The 17668-nt window shown below is 36.4% G+C and overlaps 1 protein-coding gene across 1 annotated transcript in view; it reads right to left on the reverse strand.

Moving 5' to 3' along the window:
• TTC27 (tetratricopeptide repeat domain 27) overlaps positions 1–17668 on the reverse strand; it is a 123820-nt gene that overhangs the window by 1545 nt on the left and 104607 nt on the right. Inside the window, exons 14-18 of the mRNA XM_009697697.1 lie at positions 17231–17283; positions 12831–12996; positions 6296–6493; positions 2710–2821; positions 2010–2110 (exon numbers count right to left, since the gene is read on the reverse strand). Coding sequence (XP_009695999.1) covers positions 2010–2110; positions 2710–2821; positions 6296–6493; positions 12831–12996; positions 17231–17283 — 630 coding nt within the window. The remainder of the gene's footprint in view (positions 1–2009; positions 2111–2709; positions 2822–6295; positions 6494–12830; positions 12997–17230; positions 17284–17668) is intronic.

Genomic DNA, 17668 nt, shown 5'->3' on the forward strand with positions numbered 1-17668 from the left:
GTTAAAGAGATCTATTCAATTAGATGCAGCCTGGGGAAGTTTCATGCACCATCATTCTTTGGGCTTTGTGCCCCATGTTTCCCCACAACAGTACCCACACTTCATGCATTTACGATACAGCTCCATGACCTTTCTCCTTTTGGGAGACCCCACCTGTCAGATCCAAATGATGCATGGGGGTAAGGAGCAAAAAGAGAGCCCACTATGCTATTTGCCAGAGCATGCGACTGCCCAGCGGGCTCTGTACAGAAAGGAGCCCATTAACGACACATTTTAAAGTTGCAGCCTTCAGCAGACTGTGGGTGTATCACAAGTCTGGCACAATACAGGAGATGGAATGTCAGAGACAGAGATCCCACAAAAGAGGAGAAGTCTGAGAAGCGACATTGTTTCACCTGCACAAAAACTACTGATTTGTTCCAATTGCATGTTCTGACTACAAAATTTTGGCATTTTATCTTTTAAAAGTTACTTTCACCGCTCCTTTATTCCTTCTGAAATCTTAACTACCGAGTCTGCTCTTAGCCCATTTTTTAAAGTGCTTTTGTCTCTTAAAAGAAAAAAGGAAAAAACCCAACCCCACTAATACTGACTCAGGAGGCAGCAAAAGGAGATGCTGCAGTCAAGCTTGGGAAGGCATAAACAGTGCTAAACTGTTTGTGCATAGAATCTTACAGAGGATGACTGAATTTTTAAACCACAACACACTTTGGAAATTCAGTATGACTTCAAATTAAAAATAAAATGGCATCTTGGAAAGTATGCAAAAACAGTGAGGTCACACCAATAGCTTTATTTCTAACATGTCAGTCTTCTCAGAAGTGCCAGAAAACTTGGAGGCACCGTTATCTGCCAATAATATAGATGTTAATTTAATTAGTGCCTTCAGAAATTAAGAACACAATTTACTAGACTCACCTATTCTTAATCTTTCAGATATCGCACGACCTTGCATAATATAAACCACCTATACTTGTATTTACATAATTTATATCAGTAGCCTTGCTTTCTCTACAGTCATACTCAGTCTGCATACTTTTTTTTTTAAAACCATTTTGTGGATCACAACAAAACGTACATGTTGTGTCTTTTTTCACCACATTCCGAAGACTTATGTATGCCTGTATCTAAAGGCACAGTTACGGAGCAGCTTCTGTCTGCTTGTACAGCTTTCCTAGGCTTTTATCCTTAAAATTATAGGACTTAAAAGAGAGTGAGCCAAGTTTAGCACACTGATGACGGATCAACACTTTGTAACACAAGCACACATGTTATAAAACTTACGGTCTGTAATTCACATTTACTAAACCCCACACACAGCCATGAAGAATACTTCTTTAAGACACTAAGTGTATTTTGAATGAAAACATATTCCAGATCAGTCCTCAGTTAAACAATGGCTGTGTCTCATGTTGTAAGATGAAGGGTAAAATTAGGATAATAACAGTGCAGAAACAGGCTCAGCCCTTTGGGTGCCTGGCTATGGAGGCACAACTCCAAAAACCAAAGATATGATTCAAACATGATTTTCCAATGAATTAGTATCTGAATTGGTAAGGTATCCATGAAAACCTTATTAAAAATCACTTCTCTCTTTTAATAAATAACTGTGTTTTTAAAACACTTCCGAGTGATGCAAAGTAGTCCTGACACATTTTGGTCCCTTCTGCAGGTCTACATCCATTCTTTCTGGGAATAAGGAACAGGTCTTTGAAATGACTGATTTCTTCCAAACAGAGTCTGTCTGCCCAACATTTTAAGTAAAATTCTAACTTACTCTAAAATGTCAGTGCTATCTCTTAGACTAGTAGGTTTATTTCAGTCAAAGTCTAGCAGGAAAAAGGGAAATAAAAGTCTACTTAAAACTGGAATCCCTAACAGCATAGAAGTGAACATCCATCTGATGATGCACTGGGACAGGCAGGTATTATTTGATCTATAATCGACTCAAAACAGAGAAATGGTTTCTGGCTTTCAAACAAAAATTCCTAGCTTTCAAACATTCCTACCTTTGCTTTGGATGACAAGCCACGTAAGTTGAGCCGAGCTGAAGAAAGTATCTGCAAAGCTTCCTGGTGATTAGATTTGCTCTTGCTGCATTTTATAGCCACTGAATCCAAACACAGAAGAAAAGGACCCCAAAACAAAAAAGCATTACCTCTATAGCAATAATCTTTGAACAACAACATTTAATTATAAATCTTGATACCTTCCATAGACAATTTTTTAATGTAATATCCCCAAAAAGAAACACAAAGAAAAAGAACGCCAAGTAATTTAGAGAAGATAACTCTAAACCCAACAGGTATATGTATTGTTCTTAAGCATAAATATGTGAAGCACAGTGAATAGTCTTACCGAGTCTAAGTTTTGTCCATCTCCTGACTGGCGCAGCCAATCAAACTTACGTGATGATTTGAGGACCGAGATGAACTATAGGTGCTTTTTCACTTCCATTATGAAATAGCTAGACCATGAAATTAATTGATTCCATGTTTACCAGTCATATGTTTACTGACTCACCCAACACAATTTCTGCCTCATTCCAAGTATTCTTTTTTAATGCACTATCAGGATGGTGCTCTCTGTTAGAGGACTCCCAATAGTAGGAAAAAATATAATGGGTATAATATTATTTTGTTACTAAGCCTAATAAAAGTTTGCTACACTCTTAATGAATAATAAAAGTTCTTTTCGGGTAGAACATACCATGTGCAATCTCTATGGCTCCTTTTACCACTTCCTTAAAAGAAGAAACGTCTTTCTCCCAATCACTTGATTGAATTTCACATTTATGTGCTTTAGTGAGACACTGCAGTGACTGCAAAGAGGAAAAAAAAATAATCAGTATGTGAAAAACAAACTAGGAGCCTAATTTAGTTTTAAGTCTCTATGAAATTAATGCTCAAACCAGAAAATTAATGTATCTTTACTGCGCTTGATTTCCTGTGAGTTGGAGTAGTGTCCTTCTCTGCAACGGTAAGCACCAGCTGTAACACAGATGTTCTCCAACAATATTGCATCTCAAGTATGAGAGGCATATAAAGTAACGTGTCTAATTTTTATCTTTTAAAAATCTGTCTAGACTGATGGATGTGACCCCTGTTTGCCAAGTCATCATAATTAAATGCACATGAAAAACTGAAAAATACTTGTACTCACACTTTGAACAGCAATTCTGTACCTAAAAAATCATAACGAAATACATCAAAGCTTTCTTTCTGTATACGTATTCTTGGCGAATAATGTACTTACAGATGCAGCTATTAGCTGCCATACTGCTCTGGTTCTCAGTGTGAACAGGAAAAATAAATGTAAACAATATGGAAGGAGTGTCCCATTAAGAAAAAAAAACATGAAAAATTTAAGCAGAAGAAATTAATTTTTGCTTTTGAATTTTGTTTTCTTTCTACAGCATCAGAAATACAAAACAAATACATGCCAGAAGTTACAGAGCTCAGTTCAATGACAACTCTTCAATTACCTTTTTAAAGAATTTAAGTATCATATAAAGGAATAAAAAAAACTTTCAGTGCAGTACATGTACATGACTGCAATAAAGACTTCTGATTGCTGAACAAAGATTAAATCTAGGGGTCATCACCCCAGAAGCTTCTGCCTTCTCTCCCACTGGAGTTCCAATCACTATGGCATGGGCGATTGAACTGCTCATGCTGCTGTAAATTGCAGTAAAGATGTATTAAGTCAAACCACGGCAAATTTTTTTTTTTCATAATAACCTAGGTTATAATTGGTAGTAGTTCTGGCCAGCAGAGGCAAGAACTTCAAGAGAAGGAACCACAGTTTTTACAGCAGTCTGATTTCAGTCTGCACGCGTCTGAGTCAGAGCAGCAAATTAGGGGGGTTTTGCTGACAGATGTCAGGGAGGGGCAAGAATTCAAAGTCTTGTGGGCTGTTTGTTTGCACTTCTGGAACCTGGATTTATCCTGGAAGGAAACAGTTATGAGCTGGGGAAGGTTCAAGGAACAGAAGGGTTTCATAGCCTGGGTATGGATAACTTGAAGGCTGGAAAGATTCCTTGGTGGGAAAGGGCTGGACTGGACTGCATTCAGCATAGGAAAGAATGAAGTACTGAATGAGGTGCCAGGTCGGATACATAAAAGTGTAAGAGTAAATATATGCTAAGCTAAAGAAAAAAACCACAAACCCAACACTTCAATAGTTTTACACTCCTAACTTGTAAACCTTGTCTGACTTTGATTCAATTTACAAAGCACTGTTGTGAATTTTAACTGTAGACTGTAGTGATTCATGGCATCGGGTACAGCAGCAGAGCAGAAACGTAGAAAGACCCAACAACCAACCCACCCTTTACAACAGCCAGACATACGAGGTTGTTCTTTCAAATACAATGTTAGGAACAAAATTAGTTAAATAAAACTAAATCTGCAATAAATAAGGTTTCAGATTATGGAATAAAGGTCAAACCCTACATTTGTAAGGAGGTATGTGAGACTACAATAGATCTGCTCCCATCTCTTTGTCCTATGATGCCACAATACAGCAAATAATGCCCTTTCAGAATTCATTGACCTTTTGCATAATAAATGTGGGTGGAAAACTGCAATGATACAACTGGAATTTTTCTATAGATAGTTATATTCACTTAATATCTGACTGACACATGACGGTGCTTGTGGCACTGAAGCCAATAAATACCGTTTTTAACATTTTTACTTTACAATATGATATCAGAAAAGCTACCAGTGATTATCTAGTGTATTGTAAATTAATTTTTACACTGTAAATTAATAAATGCTGTGGCTGTAGGCAGTTTTGCTCTTTCATGATCAATATCTATGGTACTATCATACCAGGATATTTGGATACACACGTAAGCATACCTCAAGTATGTATAAACATCATTCTATTTTGCAGGGCAAACTAGACTGCAAGTGTGTTCCATATCCAGTCTGATTAGGAAACACAGTTAAAATCCTGTCTACTCTACAAATTGAAACCATGTTTTTAACTGGGTTAGTGAAAAATACTGTGATGTAACCAGATTCTGAAACGATTACATTTATAGTATAGACAGGGCCTCTGCTACTTTGCATGTCTGAGTAAGAATTTGAGGATCTATTACAGGATATTGCAGTGTCTGTATTTCTGAATTCTAAATAGGCCAAATCCCTTTTATTGTTCAGCTGTAAAGAAAAACAGAGAAGGGAAAAAGGGAGGTATAGTGGACACTGGCAATGACTAAACAAGGCATTTCACAGGGCAGAGCATAAAGAGGAAGACAATGAGCAAGGACCAAATAATTGTAAGTTTAACCCCACAGGCATACAATTTGTAGGCCCAACCATCTGCCTAATATGCTTGACATCAAGCGAGAAGCAATCCTCCAGACTGACATTTTTGCCCAGGCCAAAGGCATACCCCCATTAGGAAGCATATACTGAATGCAGACCTTGTGTATTTTCACCTTCAATGAAGGTTTGATAACACGTAAGTATTTTTGGAGTGTGCAAGGCTATCTGAATTTTGGAAATTTAATACCAAATGCAAAGCACACTCCAGCGTACAACAAAGTAAACACTTCTAGCAGCGCTGAGTGGTTATTTTGGAAAGGCAATCAACTCAATTACTTGAGAAGTGACAGGAACAAGAGATGGAAGTTAACATAGCAAAATCAGAGACAGGTAAAGAGAAACCAATGGTTCAACAGATTAAGAATTATATAGCATTACTAAATTCCATTTTAAGCTAAGAAAGGACAAAGCACTTTTACTCTGGGAACTCTAAGTGTGGTATAGACTATCTTAAATGCATTTGCCCGTAGTCATTGCAAAGAATATAGATGGCTTATGATACCACTGGATCCTGCCGTTAAGATCCACTTCTTTCCAGAAGCTGCAATTATCTTGTCTTCAGAATCAAAGATTCCAATTAAAAAAACAAAACCAAAAACAACAAAACACCACACCACCATTAAATTATAGACATTAGATTGCTGCCAAGAGAAGTTTCAGAATACAAATCCAAGACAATGAACATATGCTGTGATAGGATGTTTTAAAATGAAACACTGATGAACGAGAGAGGATTTTTAAAAATCCACAAAAACTGATGTAAAACATCTTGCTCCTGTTAGATAATAAAAATCTGTGCTGTAGGAACATGAACAGCAGAAAATAAGCTTATAGAAACACTAAAGCAAAATACGTCCGGAACAAGAGCATGTCCTACCATAGGACTATAGTTTGTTAGAGAACAGAAGGTTTGTACCAGAAATGCGTATCCATAAAAATGTATACCTCAAGACATTTACCTTTTCAATATCTTCACCACTATCATTCTGTCCATTTCCATAAAGTCGGGCATAAAGTCTCCAGATCTCCCCATCATTTGTCACTCGTGAAGTCACTCTGCCCAAGAGCTCTTGCAATTTCCCCTTCAATCCACTTGCTACCTCTCCAGTGCGATCTGCCATACCATCCACTACTGCTCTGACCAGAATAGCCAGCACCTTAAAAAAGCAGCAGAAAAGAGTTTTTATTTCAACTGAAATCATCATCGGTATATATAATGATATCTGTAATATTTGGTCTGTATTAATGGTTCAGTAAAATACAAATATAGTACCATATGACAAGTACAGAATTTACTAAGTAACACATTATTAGGGAAGAAATTCAACTTATTTAAACCTCACCAACCGTAGAATCTTATAGGTGAAGATAAAGAGGTCAAAGAGCTAAGACAGAAATTTGGGTTACTGGGACAGGCTAGCATGAAAAATAAACCTCATCTATAAGATTCTACGGTTGGTGAAGATAAAGAGGTCAAAGAGCTAAGACAGAAATTTGGGTTACTGGGACAGGCTAGCATGAAAAAGAATAGTATAGGAAATTGTGCCAGTATTCTAAAGATATTTTAACCTTATAATATGGCTATAAAAAGATCAGTAAACAGGCTGAATCAGATTAATTCAGCTAACAGAAAACACGGTTGTTACAGGATCTCTATTTAACTACCTGCAGAGACGGAAAAATATGTAGTGGATGAGATGGAAACTGGAAGGTAATTGAACACCACCTTGGGAAACTCTGTGTTTAATGCACTTCTGGTGAATTACTAGTCAAGTCAGATCCATCAAACTTTTTACAAGTACTCGTTTAATGGTCTTACTTTCTGAGTCACTGGCTTGAGAATGTGGGATCTGACCTGCAGAAATGCTGAGCACGTGCAGCTGCTCGTGAACTCAATGGGAGCTGGGCTTTGCACGTATGAAATGCTGCATAATACCAAGTGTCCCTGAAAAAAAAATGAGTCTTTGTGTCCCAAACTGGACACTGAAAATTAGAAAACAGTTTTGCATGCACCTCAGCTCCTTGAGAAACAGCAAATGTAAATTAAGACACTAGATCATATGGTGAATTAGAAGAAAATAAAACCCAGAAAAGCTGTGGCTTATTAAGTGAGAACTACCTGTTCTGTGTATTGCATGAGACACAGAGACTGAGGAAGAAACAGTGATAAAACCAAAGTGGAAATCTCATAAGGCTTGCATTCAAGATAGGCGGGTAAAAGGAATACAAACACCTTGATGCTGGTACTTCCTAACTTGTGAGGCTATCATTTGGCAACTTTAGTGCTTCAACATTTTTGTCCATGTGGTACTAATACTTACAGTGAAATCACATTAATAGCAACATTAATATCAAGACAGTAATAAAGCCTATTTCAAAGATGATCTGTGAATAGCCCCAAACCACACAAATATGCTACTACTAGTAGGTAGGACAAGGGTGCATCCTCACAAACCAAGATGTAGTTCACTGGCAGAAAGCAATGCAAAAATTATGAGAGTATCAAAGTATATTGCACTTAAAATAAAAAAAAAAATGCAGTTTAGCATTTGTGATACATCATTTTCCTAAACCAACTTTTCTTCCACAGAATGACTCAATTAACATACACTCCATGAATTAATTACTGAGTTTTATCAGATATAGGAAATCTTTGACTAAACAACCCAAAGAAATCAAAATGGCTGATCATGTTATGAAATAAATTTATGTAACAGAGAAAGTGAAATAAATTATACAACTCCCTGGTATCTTTTCAGAATGCATATGAAATCATAGTAGCATCTGAGCATCAGTTAAACATCTCCTCCCTCCTCCTCCCTCCTCCCTAACTGTAACAGTATAGCCCTTATAAAATGATATGACAAACTGGCTGTTCTTTTTTTTCTGTTAAAGAGCTTGGATTTTCCCTTAATAGAAAATATGATCAACTATTTATAGCCCAAAAGTTCTGAAATTCATATTACATGATTTGGAATCTAAGGGATTAAAACCCATCATTAAATGAATCAGGTCTTCTATAATGATTTGCTAGAAAAACAACAGCAAGTATTGGTATTTCCATTACTACAGCATTGTAATAAAAAACGTAAAAGAGATGTAAGAATAAACATTAAACTATGTTATCTTTTGAAAAGGAACTAGGAACTGGTCCTGAGGATTCATGCATACGTGTATGACTTCTCAATCAATTTCTCAGTTTAACAAAAAGTCCAAAAATTTAGTCCCCATGAATATCATGTATAGTTATCAAGAGCTTTAAAGTCAATGATATTTTGTTTGCACATGAAAAAAAAATAGTCTCCTCAGTCAGCAGGATCTAGCAATGGAAAAATCAGCCATGTTTCCCATAGAGTTCAGGCTTTGCTTACACTTTCATCATAATAATCTATATCCTTTTTTTCTAATTCATCACGTAAACTTCAGCACTACAGCAGTTAAAATAAAACTAGTGTGAAGGCCCAGCTTAAAGGGTCCATTAAACAGTAATGAATCATTAATGCTACTTGGCTGTGCCCAGCAGTTAAATAAAACTATTTCAAATTGCAAGTGATTGTGCTAATCATCAAAAAGTATTAGCAGTGTAACAGAGCTTTCCATTTTAGACGGTTGTCTTGAGTGTTAAATTTTAATTTATATCTGTGAGACATTTAAAACTGCCATACATACTAAACTACTAAAGCAATGCTCTGTTGCCCAGGATCCCACACAAGCAGTAGAGTTTGCTTTTTTTTTTTTTTAATGCCTCTTTTAAATGAACTGGGCTCCATATGACCACTGTGCAGAGTGTTTTGTGTTTAGTATGACATCACACCATCTGCATTCCTCCTTCTCCTTTGCTTTTGCGAATAATGCGTGTTTACTAAAACTGAACAAAAACCACCATAGGACAAAAGCTTAGAAACAAACCCAATAATTTTTAAATGCTGCGATTGCTATCAGTTAATCTCATTCACAACTGTTCTCCAAACAGCTCCTTTCATATAAAAATTCACTTGGTCAAATCATTTTTAGAAGCTTCGCTAAATACTAATCAAACTAGACAGTGCCCAAGTAAGAAGAGAACCCTCAGATACCAGATCCAAAATGACAGATCTGCAGTCTTTGAGCTCTCCCTATGTCCCTCCCAAATTAAAGCTTTATTATAAAAGACAACTGTCATTAGCGAGCTACTTAGAAGAAACAGAGCTCCAGAAATTATTAATTCCTACCCTCACTCCTCAGAATCCCCTTGGAACACGGTCTTGCAGCCTTTTATTAGAAACAGTCTGGCAATACGAACTGCTGAAATGAGGATAGTATTTGATGGAAAGGGTAACAGAAAAACTTTCCTAGATTCTCAAGAAGACAGAATTGCAGAGAGGAACCATTTGTCCATACTTCTGAACTCATGTTCTTTGACAGCACAGGATGAGATCTAGTTTCTGAAAGTAATGTAGCAAAACAGCTTTTCCATCCACAAAATAACTTTGTTATTCACAGAACTGCAACTTTCCAAGTGAAGACAACTGCTTGCCTCCACAAGCATACATGTGGTGCGAAGCAGTATGAATAACAGTTCCAGGAATCTTTCAGGTATATTTACCACCTCAGACTAATAATTCAGAGCCTAAACTGATGATTACAACAGGTAAGGCTTTCTCCTCGGGTCCTTTTTAGTGACTGATCTACTAGCTGAAACTACAGGTCATTCAGTGAGCCTTTATCTTCTATTATGTAACATCTATATTAAAGGTTTTCAAGGCATATTTCTCAGTAGGTTCGTGAACATTAAAAGGAACACGGAAATTTGAAGAATTTTAAGCACCAGTAAGGAAGGAAGGTAAGAAAGCATGCTTATAACATTTAAGGGGAACACTAGGAAACTGAGGCTTTTGAAAATATGTCCTTTGCTGTAATCTTTTATTGCATCTTTGCTCATTCATAAAGAGCCCTTCAGCTTTTCCTTGTTTAATTCTGTCTGCAGAATCTGTACATACATATCTTCAAGCCTCATGATAGCCTGATCTCAGAATCTTTGCCACAAGGATGACATCGTTAAATAACTAGAATAGCTTAGAAGCAAAATTTCCCAAAGCTGCATTCTGTACTCAGAAGACTGGCACAAAAAGACACCGATGGCCTAACAGAAATCACAAATGGAGATATGAATGCCTTACTGTTACTAGAAGAAATTAGTGATTTACGAATATGACTTCATACTATGCTGAAATAAAATAAGAAAATTTGATGTAACTATAGAAACCAAGGGTATTTCAAATTATATATTTAATTGCACACTCTTAATTGATGCATTTAGTCTCACAAGGGGTATTCTGCAACAATGAGTATGCTAAAAGTGATTTGCTTTCTGGTTTCACAAAGAACTCGAATCAGTGACTCAACTTGTTTCTTCCAATTTTTCTGGATTTTTAAATTCCTACCTTCTTTCTCACCTCTGTAATCTAGCTTACTAGTCTATCAGTTGAAATCTACGACAACTACAAATACTAAATATAACCTGAGAAAAGATCATACTATGTCGCATGGAACAGAGGTGTATGCTTCCACTAACTCATCTTCCATGATTTTACTTTGTTAAAATACGATTGCACAAGAGAGTTATAAAGCATCTCTATTTAAAACATGCCAGTTGGCAAATAGGCGAGGCTCAGAAATTAATGGTGAGCTTTGTAAACAATCTTAGCAGAAGTTTTTAGTTTTATGTACTTTTTGTTTTTGTTTTGCTATGGGAATACTCTTCTCTTCCCTGTAAGATTATTGATTAAAGACTTTATGAAATTCTTTAATCAGGATCTGAGGTTTTTCTTGGCCAACTAGTGAATTCCTTCTAATTGAGGAAACTGTAGAAGAAGTTACGATGAAACCCATAAAGCACTTTACATATCAGAAGCCAAAGTTAAAATTAGGATGCAAAAAAAAAAATAAAGATATATAGCATATATATACTTCTGTAAAAATGATAAAATTGTATGAGAACAAGATGAAAAAAAAAGTTATACAATAAAAATAGAAATTTAGTGTAAGCAATATCCCCAAATATTTTAATAAAATATCCTACATAAAATTTGACAAAACACACTAATAGGATTCTGTATCATTTCAAAGTATCTAAAATGGACAAATACATGTAGAAAGTTCTATTCCTGGTCAGCTATCGATCTGACTAAAATAATACAGTAGACCACAACTAAAAATATTATTTAAATTAACAATTGAGAAAAAAAATTAATTAGAAAAGCCAACCATCTACAAGATGTTTCATGAATAAACACACAGGCCCCAGCACTACCACAATACTGTAGCTGCCAAACACACTAATCTTTACCATATATAGGAGTATTTTCCATAAACACTTTTTAGTGCAAAGAGTGTTTGAGACTTTTTAATGTTCACCCATTATCAAACCCAAAAGATTTTACTCATACACAAGGTTATCCCGTGCATGGTTGGCTTTATAGTAGTATTGTACTCACGTACAATTTGTTATTAAAAAGTAATCTGAAAAAAGTTTTTAATGTGCCCGCCCCCCATGAACAAATGAGATGTTTCCACAACCATAATTAATTCTATCTGTTCTCTCTTCTCATCACTGGACTCAAACTCCCAAGATCCAGGAAAGCTACTTTTAAGCATTTTATGGGATAAGAAAAGAAACATACTTCTGAGATCAATGACCAGCAGCAGCTGGGTCCTCTTACCCTGGTACTACACACAAACTCCCTAAGAGCTCATAAGCTCTTCAATCAGATCCATTAATTTTGCAAAAGCTTTTGGAGGCGTTTCATTACTCTGCTTAAGGGATTCTTTGGCTTGCCTTTCAGATTCACCTTGCTATTTTCACTGAGTGTACAGAACCCTGCTTGGATAAGGACCTGGTTTCAGGCAAGGTAACATCGCAGCTGAAGCTAGTAAAGTAGGCTCTCTGGATTTTGTCCAGAGCATACATTTACAAACACTGAAGTTAACTGAATTTAACTGAACTACAGTGAAAGATGAGCAAAATACCTCCTTTATTTTTCTTTGTTCTGGTTATTAAGAATCAATGTTCTGACTGTAATGCGTTCCATCTATGAAACATAATTCACTTTCAAAGGTTCATTTATGGAATTTTCAAACACATGGGAACAGCTTACCTTTCTTTAAAGCTAATAATTTGCATTATTTCTGATACTAAGATATGCATGAACAACGTGGAAATAGAGGGTTATGTGCTGTGTTTTATGTAAGAATAGATCTTAAAACTGCAAGGCTCATATTTGTCCTTCCACAAAGTCTGAGGCAATCTGGATGCAAAGGTTTTCCTTTTTGTTCATTTTTATTTTCAATAATTAGCCTTACAGCCCAGATCTCAAAAAATTAAATGGCTTGCCTACATGACTTCACTGGTATGTGTCTATCATTACTGATACCATTATCAGCAGAAATCTCTCTCTGTCTCACAAGCAAAAATTAATGAACATATAGGATGACTTAACATGAAAACTTCCCCACCTGCGTATCCTTGTACTTTTCTCTTAAGTCCATGAGCCGGTGATAAGCTTTAATTGCTTCTGAAAACTCTCCAACATCTGTACTGGTGAGAAGATAGTTCTCCCATATTTGCCAATGCTCATAGTTGCACTTCAGAGCTTCCTGGAGCGTTCGAAATGCTTTGATTCTAATCAATAATAGAATAGAAAAGAAGATTCTAGATTAAAGTTTTAATATAGAAAATTTCTATAGTAAAATCAGTTGGCACTGCATCAACTAAAAAGCTGCTTATTAAAAAAATTAGGTTTAGAAAACAGTGCAATGTTATTGTTCATAATTTACAATACTGATAATTCCTTAATCTCTCTCACCAATTACTTTCTATCAGTTCACTCCACAGTGCACTCTGTAGAGTTTGAACCAGGTAATTTCTATGATAGCTCTCACAACTACATTTTGACAAAAATTCATTATAATTCTGCCATCTATACGTCAGCATTTTCTTTTCTGAATTTTTAACTGGGAGCATCAGAAAACAATCTTACTCAGGCTGCAGTTGTAACACGCATTAAAAAAGTAAAAATCACTGAGTTCATGGCAGATGCAGAATGATATTGACTTATTTCATCACACAAAGGAAGGTTACTTAACAGTAACAGCTTTTTGTGATTTACTGTAAACATCTGCATGTCGTAAACATGCATACCCAGTGCACAGAAGCCCAGCACTTTCAACCATTTTTTTCTTCTGTCAGCTGGAAGCTTTACTTACACTCTCTGTTCCCTGACGCTTCGCTACTCAGTACAAGTGTGTCAGAGTGGCCCCAAACACTATTAGGGTCCTTCATCAAAGGTGCTGCCCAGTAACCATCTCACGGTGGCAGGAGAAATTGTTGTGGAATAAAGGTAGACAGCATAACTCCTATAAAGTCACTATCAAGTCAGGAAGCATCTTTATTTTTTCATATGGATCCACTGCAGGCAACTCTTTACCATTCCCTTCCTTGAGGAGAGAGGTAATGGCATTCTTAGGTAAGGGAGGAAAGAGAGTTTGACCAAATCAAGAATATGGGCTGAAAGCAGCTGCCCTACAGTTTACAGAGGTATGGGCTCCTGCACAACATGCAACCAACGCTGCCAGAGAGGAGGCAGGAGGAGCAAGAAGCCTCATTGCGATCTGAAGCATACGTTGGTAAGGTCTAGGTGCCTACTGTTTAAAGCTTTAAACGTACTGCCAAAAGGTTCAATGCATCTGAAACTTTAAAAAAAGCTTTGCTAGAGAATCAGAATGATACGGTTCTTAGGACTTTAAGAGATTGACGTTTACTCTCAGGTGGACAGTCATGATATGTAGAAAAACCACAAAGGAATAAATTCCTTTAAATGAAAGCTTGAAACAGAGTTTTCCCAGGCTGGTAAAAGTCTTCTTTGGGGAGGTATGAAAATAAATCTCTTCTTAATAAAGATCATATAAAGATGGCTTGTTGTAAGAATTTGCAGTTCACTTGCTCTATTGCTTAAGTTGCTAAAAGTGCTGTCCCTAAAGAAAGACAGCTCAAAGAAACTGTTAGCTGAGTTTCAAAGAGAGGGTCCAGGAGACTGTAAATATGCCAGCCAGGAAAATGGAATATCTAACTAGCGGATCAGACCATTAAAAGTTTGGAATGGCTGGGTCAGCAAAAAATGTAAGTAACTGCCAATCTAAGCCCATACTATTAAAAGAGTGACCAAACACATGCGAAGAAAGCAGACTGATAGAGAAAAATTATTGAAGGAAAACAAGTCATTTGGCACAGCTACAGCAGGATAGTCCACAGGCAGCATCTCCCCGTGTTCACTCCCCTTTTCTCTCTTCTGATATACTGATATACGTGATGCTGACGAGTAAACGTACTAACGGTTGGGTCTCCTCCACTGTTAACAGCCTTAGTAAGGGATTTCAGATGCCGATTTTAATAGATTATATTAGACAAGAACAGAGACCTGCTCCTTCCTCTGTGGATTTTGCTACAATGGAAGCTAGGATCTGCCACAGCTCTCTGACAGGCGGGAAGGTGCTCTGGCTGACTGATGTACCCCAATCACCTTGAGAAACGGTTTCTGAAACTGCTCTTCAGCATCTGCAGGATTAGCCTGTATGATCTCTCCCATCTTCTAAAAAAAGTTACTAAGTTATCAGGAGGGCAGGTGCCAAACAGATGAAACTGTGAAATGTAGACAAGACACCTGAGGGATGGGATGGAAATCGTATTCCTCAAATCATCACTCTTGCTACGCCAATAGTCCTCTAGGTTCTCAAAAAAATCCCCACGTATTTCATAAATCATATAATGATGGAGTACCCTTAACCAGGGCAACAGTTAAACCAATTCACATCCAAAGAGGAAACAGTAGGCAGTACCAGTGCATCATCCTGTCTTTGAAACCAGGAATCTGTCGCCCAAAGGACAGAGGGCCAGTCCCAGTTTGTTCTCCAAAATATGCGATCTAGATTTCAAAGGCCTCCTGGCACCGAGAGAAGTTTTTCTGGTAAACCGAAGAGTAGAGTCTGTTTTCATCACAATTAAGTTTTCTGGAGGAAATTCAGAATACACAAAACTCGTGGACTCTTAAAAAGCAAACAAACCCAAAACCCAACAAAACCCCTTTCATTTGGGTGTCAGCAAGTTGTTTGCATACACTTTTCAAAAAGATTTACATATTTTATATTTGTCTGTTGCATGAGACTCTGCTAAGCCTTACCCAAATGCATAATCCTTGAGTGGGACTGATTTAAGAGCCTGGTTGGCGTAAAGCTTGATTTTGATGAGGGAGCAAAAGAAAACAATTACCTTAGATATCTTAGCTTTGTTTTCGTGTTTTTAATCCTCTCAGTGGTTGGTTTTTTTTGTTTCATGGCTTTTTTGGGGTGGTTTTTTTTGTTTGTTTGGTTGGTTTTGGGTTTTTTTGCTAGCAGGCTTGAAAAATAAGAATTTACACTTTCACCACTGTGCTTGGTCTCCCAAAATAAATTATATTGAAGTGCACTACTACAGATAACCTCTGTTTTGAGAGTGTGTTAAACTAACTCACACACAGTCTTGATCTGTAAGTGATTACACAAATAATCAAAGAAGTTGCTATTCCACAGCAAACACAGGCCACGCTCACACTATCAGCATGTAATACTGACTTAAGATTTCCTGTACACATAATCCTCTCCCATGGGATTCCTGTGGGGAAAAAAGTTCAGAAACATGCCCCCCTTTACTGCTTTTGATACCTTATCAAATAGGTCACAAGTTTTGTATGTATTTAGCATGTTAAATTGCAAGAGTAGATTAACAATAATAAAATTAAAACAATAAAGTGAAACTAATCACTCAGTAGTTTCTCAGCCTTGTAGTAGATGGACAGAAAATTAATTTTGATTAAAGATACTTTTATGAAACAAGCATAAGCCAGTACACTGAGCATCTGACAGACCCTTTTGAACTTTTAAGCACTGCTGAACATGAAAGGAACTACTAAAAAGTTGAAACAAGCTCTTGATTTCTATTACTTTTTAGTCTTGAGTAGTTCTTCTGACCTTCATTTTCTCCTCCCTCCTGCTCCCAATACCACATCAAACCATCTCTTGAATTCATTTATGACATTACTTCCCACATTTCCTTTGTACGTTTATCAATTTACCCTTTTATGTAAATTTACTGTTCTTTTTCTCTTTTTGCCTCCTGACTGTATAACTGTACAAACTCACATCAGATTTTGAGTGGGGTTTTTAAAAAATTATCTTATTATTTTGTTTTATTCTTTTGGGACAAGTTATAATGTGAAAATTCTTAAATATTAAGTTAATCCAGGTATTCTGTGTCTACAAGTAACTTTTATTACATTGAGCTGAAATACAAAATAAGAAAGGCAGTCCATTTAGGTCAAAGATTCCTGTACTAGTGGTTAGTTTGGAAGGAAAAGAACAAGTGAGCTAATATGTGTGCAGATCTCCATCTGCTTTCGTAATATAAAAAATAAACTGCCTGTTTTTCCCTTAAATTCTACTGAGATTAATGTAGTATGAATTGACATAGGTCTGAATATATAGTTTGCCTGAAATGGATGTATCTTTTAAACTTCACGATCAAATTAGTTTCCAACTTTAATATGCATGTTTTGCACTGGTTGTACTTACTACATCATAAATATTTTTAACAAGAAAAAAAGTGTAAGGTGAGAGGTTGCTACTTTTATAAAGCTTATGAAACACTATTTCCTGTAAAATGAAATATGTTATCAATGATCCAACCTGGGAGAAAGAACCAAAACGATAAGAATTACAAAATATGAGCTAACCACTTTGTAAGAACAAAAACCTCAATGTAAAAAAAGGAAATCCCAATGATTTATTTTCGAAGCAGTATCTTCTAATCCTTCTGAAGTACTTACTTCTGTTTTAATCTGATATAAGCAGTTGATAAATTGTTCCAGGCCTCAGCATTCTGTAATGATAAGAGGAGAAGTACCAAAAAATTATTCGCCTAAATTATGCTTACTTGATAAAAATACATAAATGAAACTACTGTGAAATATCATTGATTTTGCTAATCACACATATGAACACATATTTTCTACAAGGCAGTCAAAATACTACATTGAAATATAAATTATTATATAACATAGAAATATATAAATAAATATTCCTGACTACAGTAACAATCAGGTATATAAATATCAATTAACTGCCTTCTGGTTGGAATACTCTAAGTCAGCTCTTGCCTTCAGTTTAAACTGTGAACAGGCATCTTCTTCTGGATCTAGCTGGGATGGCTGGAGAGGTCAGTGCTCCCAGCAGCTCATCAATTCTTACTGGCTCCCGGGCGGTTT

Source organism: Cariama cristata, unplaced genomic scaffold, assembly GCF_000690535.1.
Source record: "Cariama cristata isolate BGI_N322 unplaced genomic scaffold, ASM69053v1 scaffold1833, whole genome shotgun sequence".
Taxonomy (NCBI): Eukaryota; Metazoa; Chordata; class Aves; order Cariamiformes; family Cariamidae; genus Cariama; species Cariama cristata.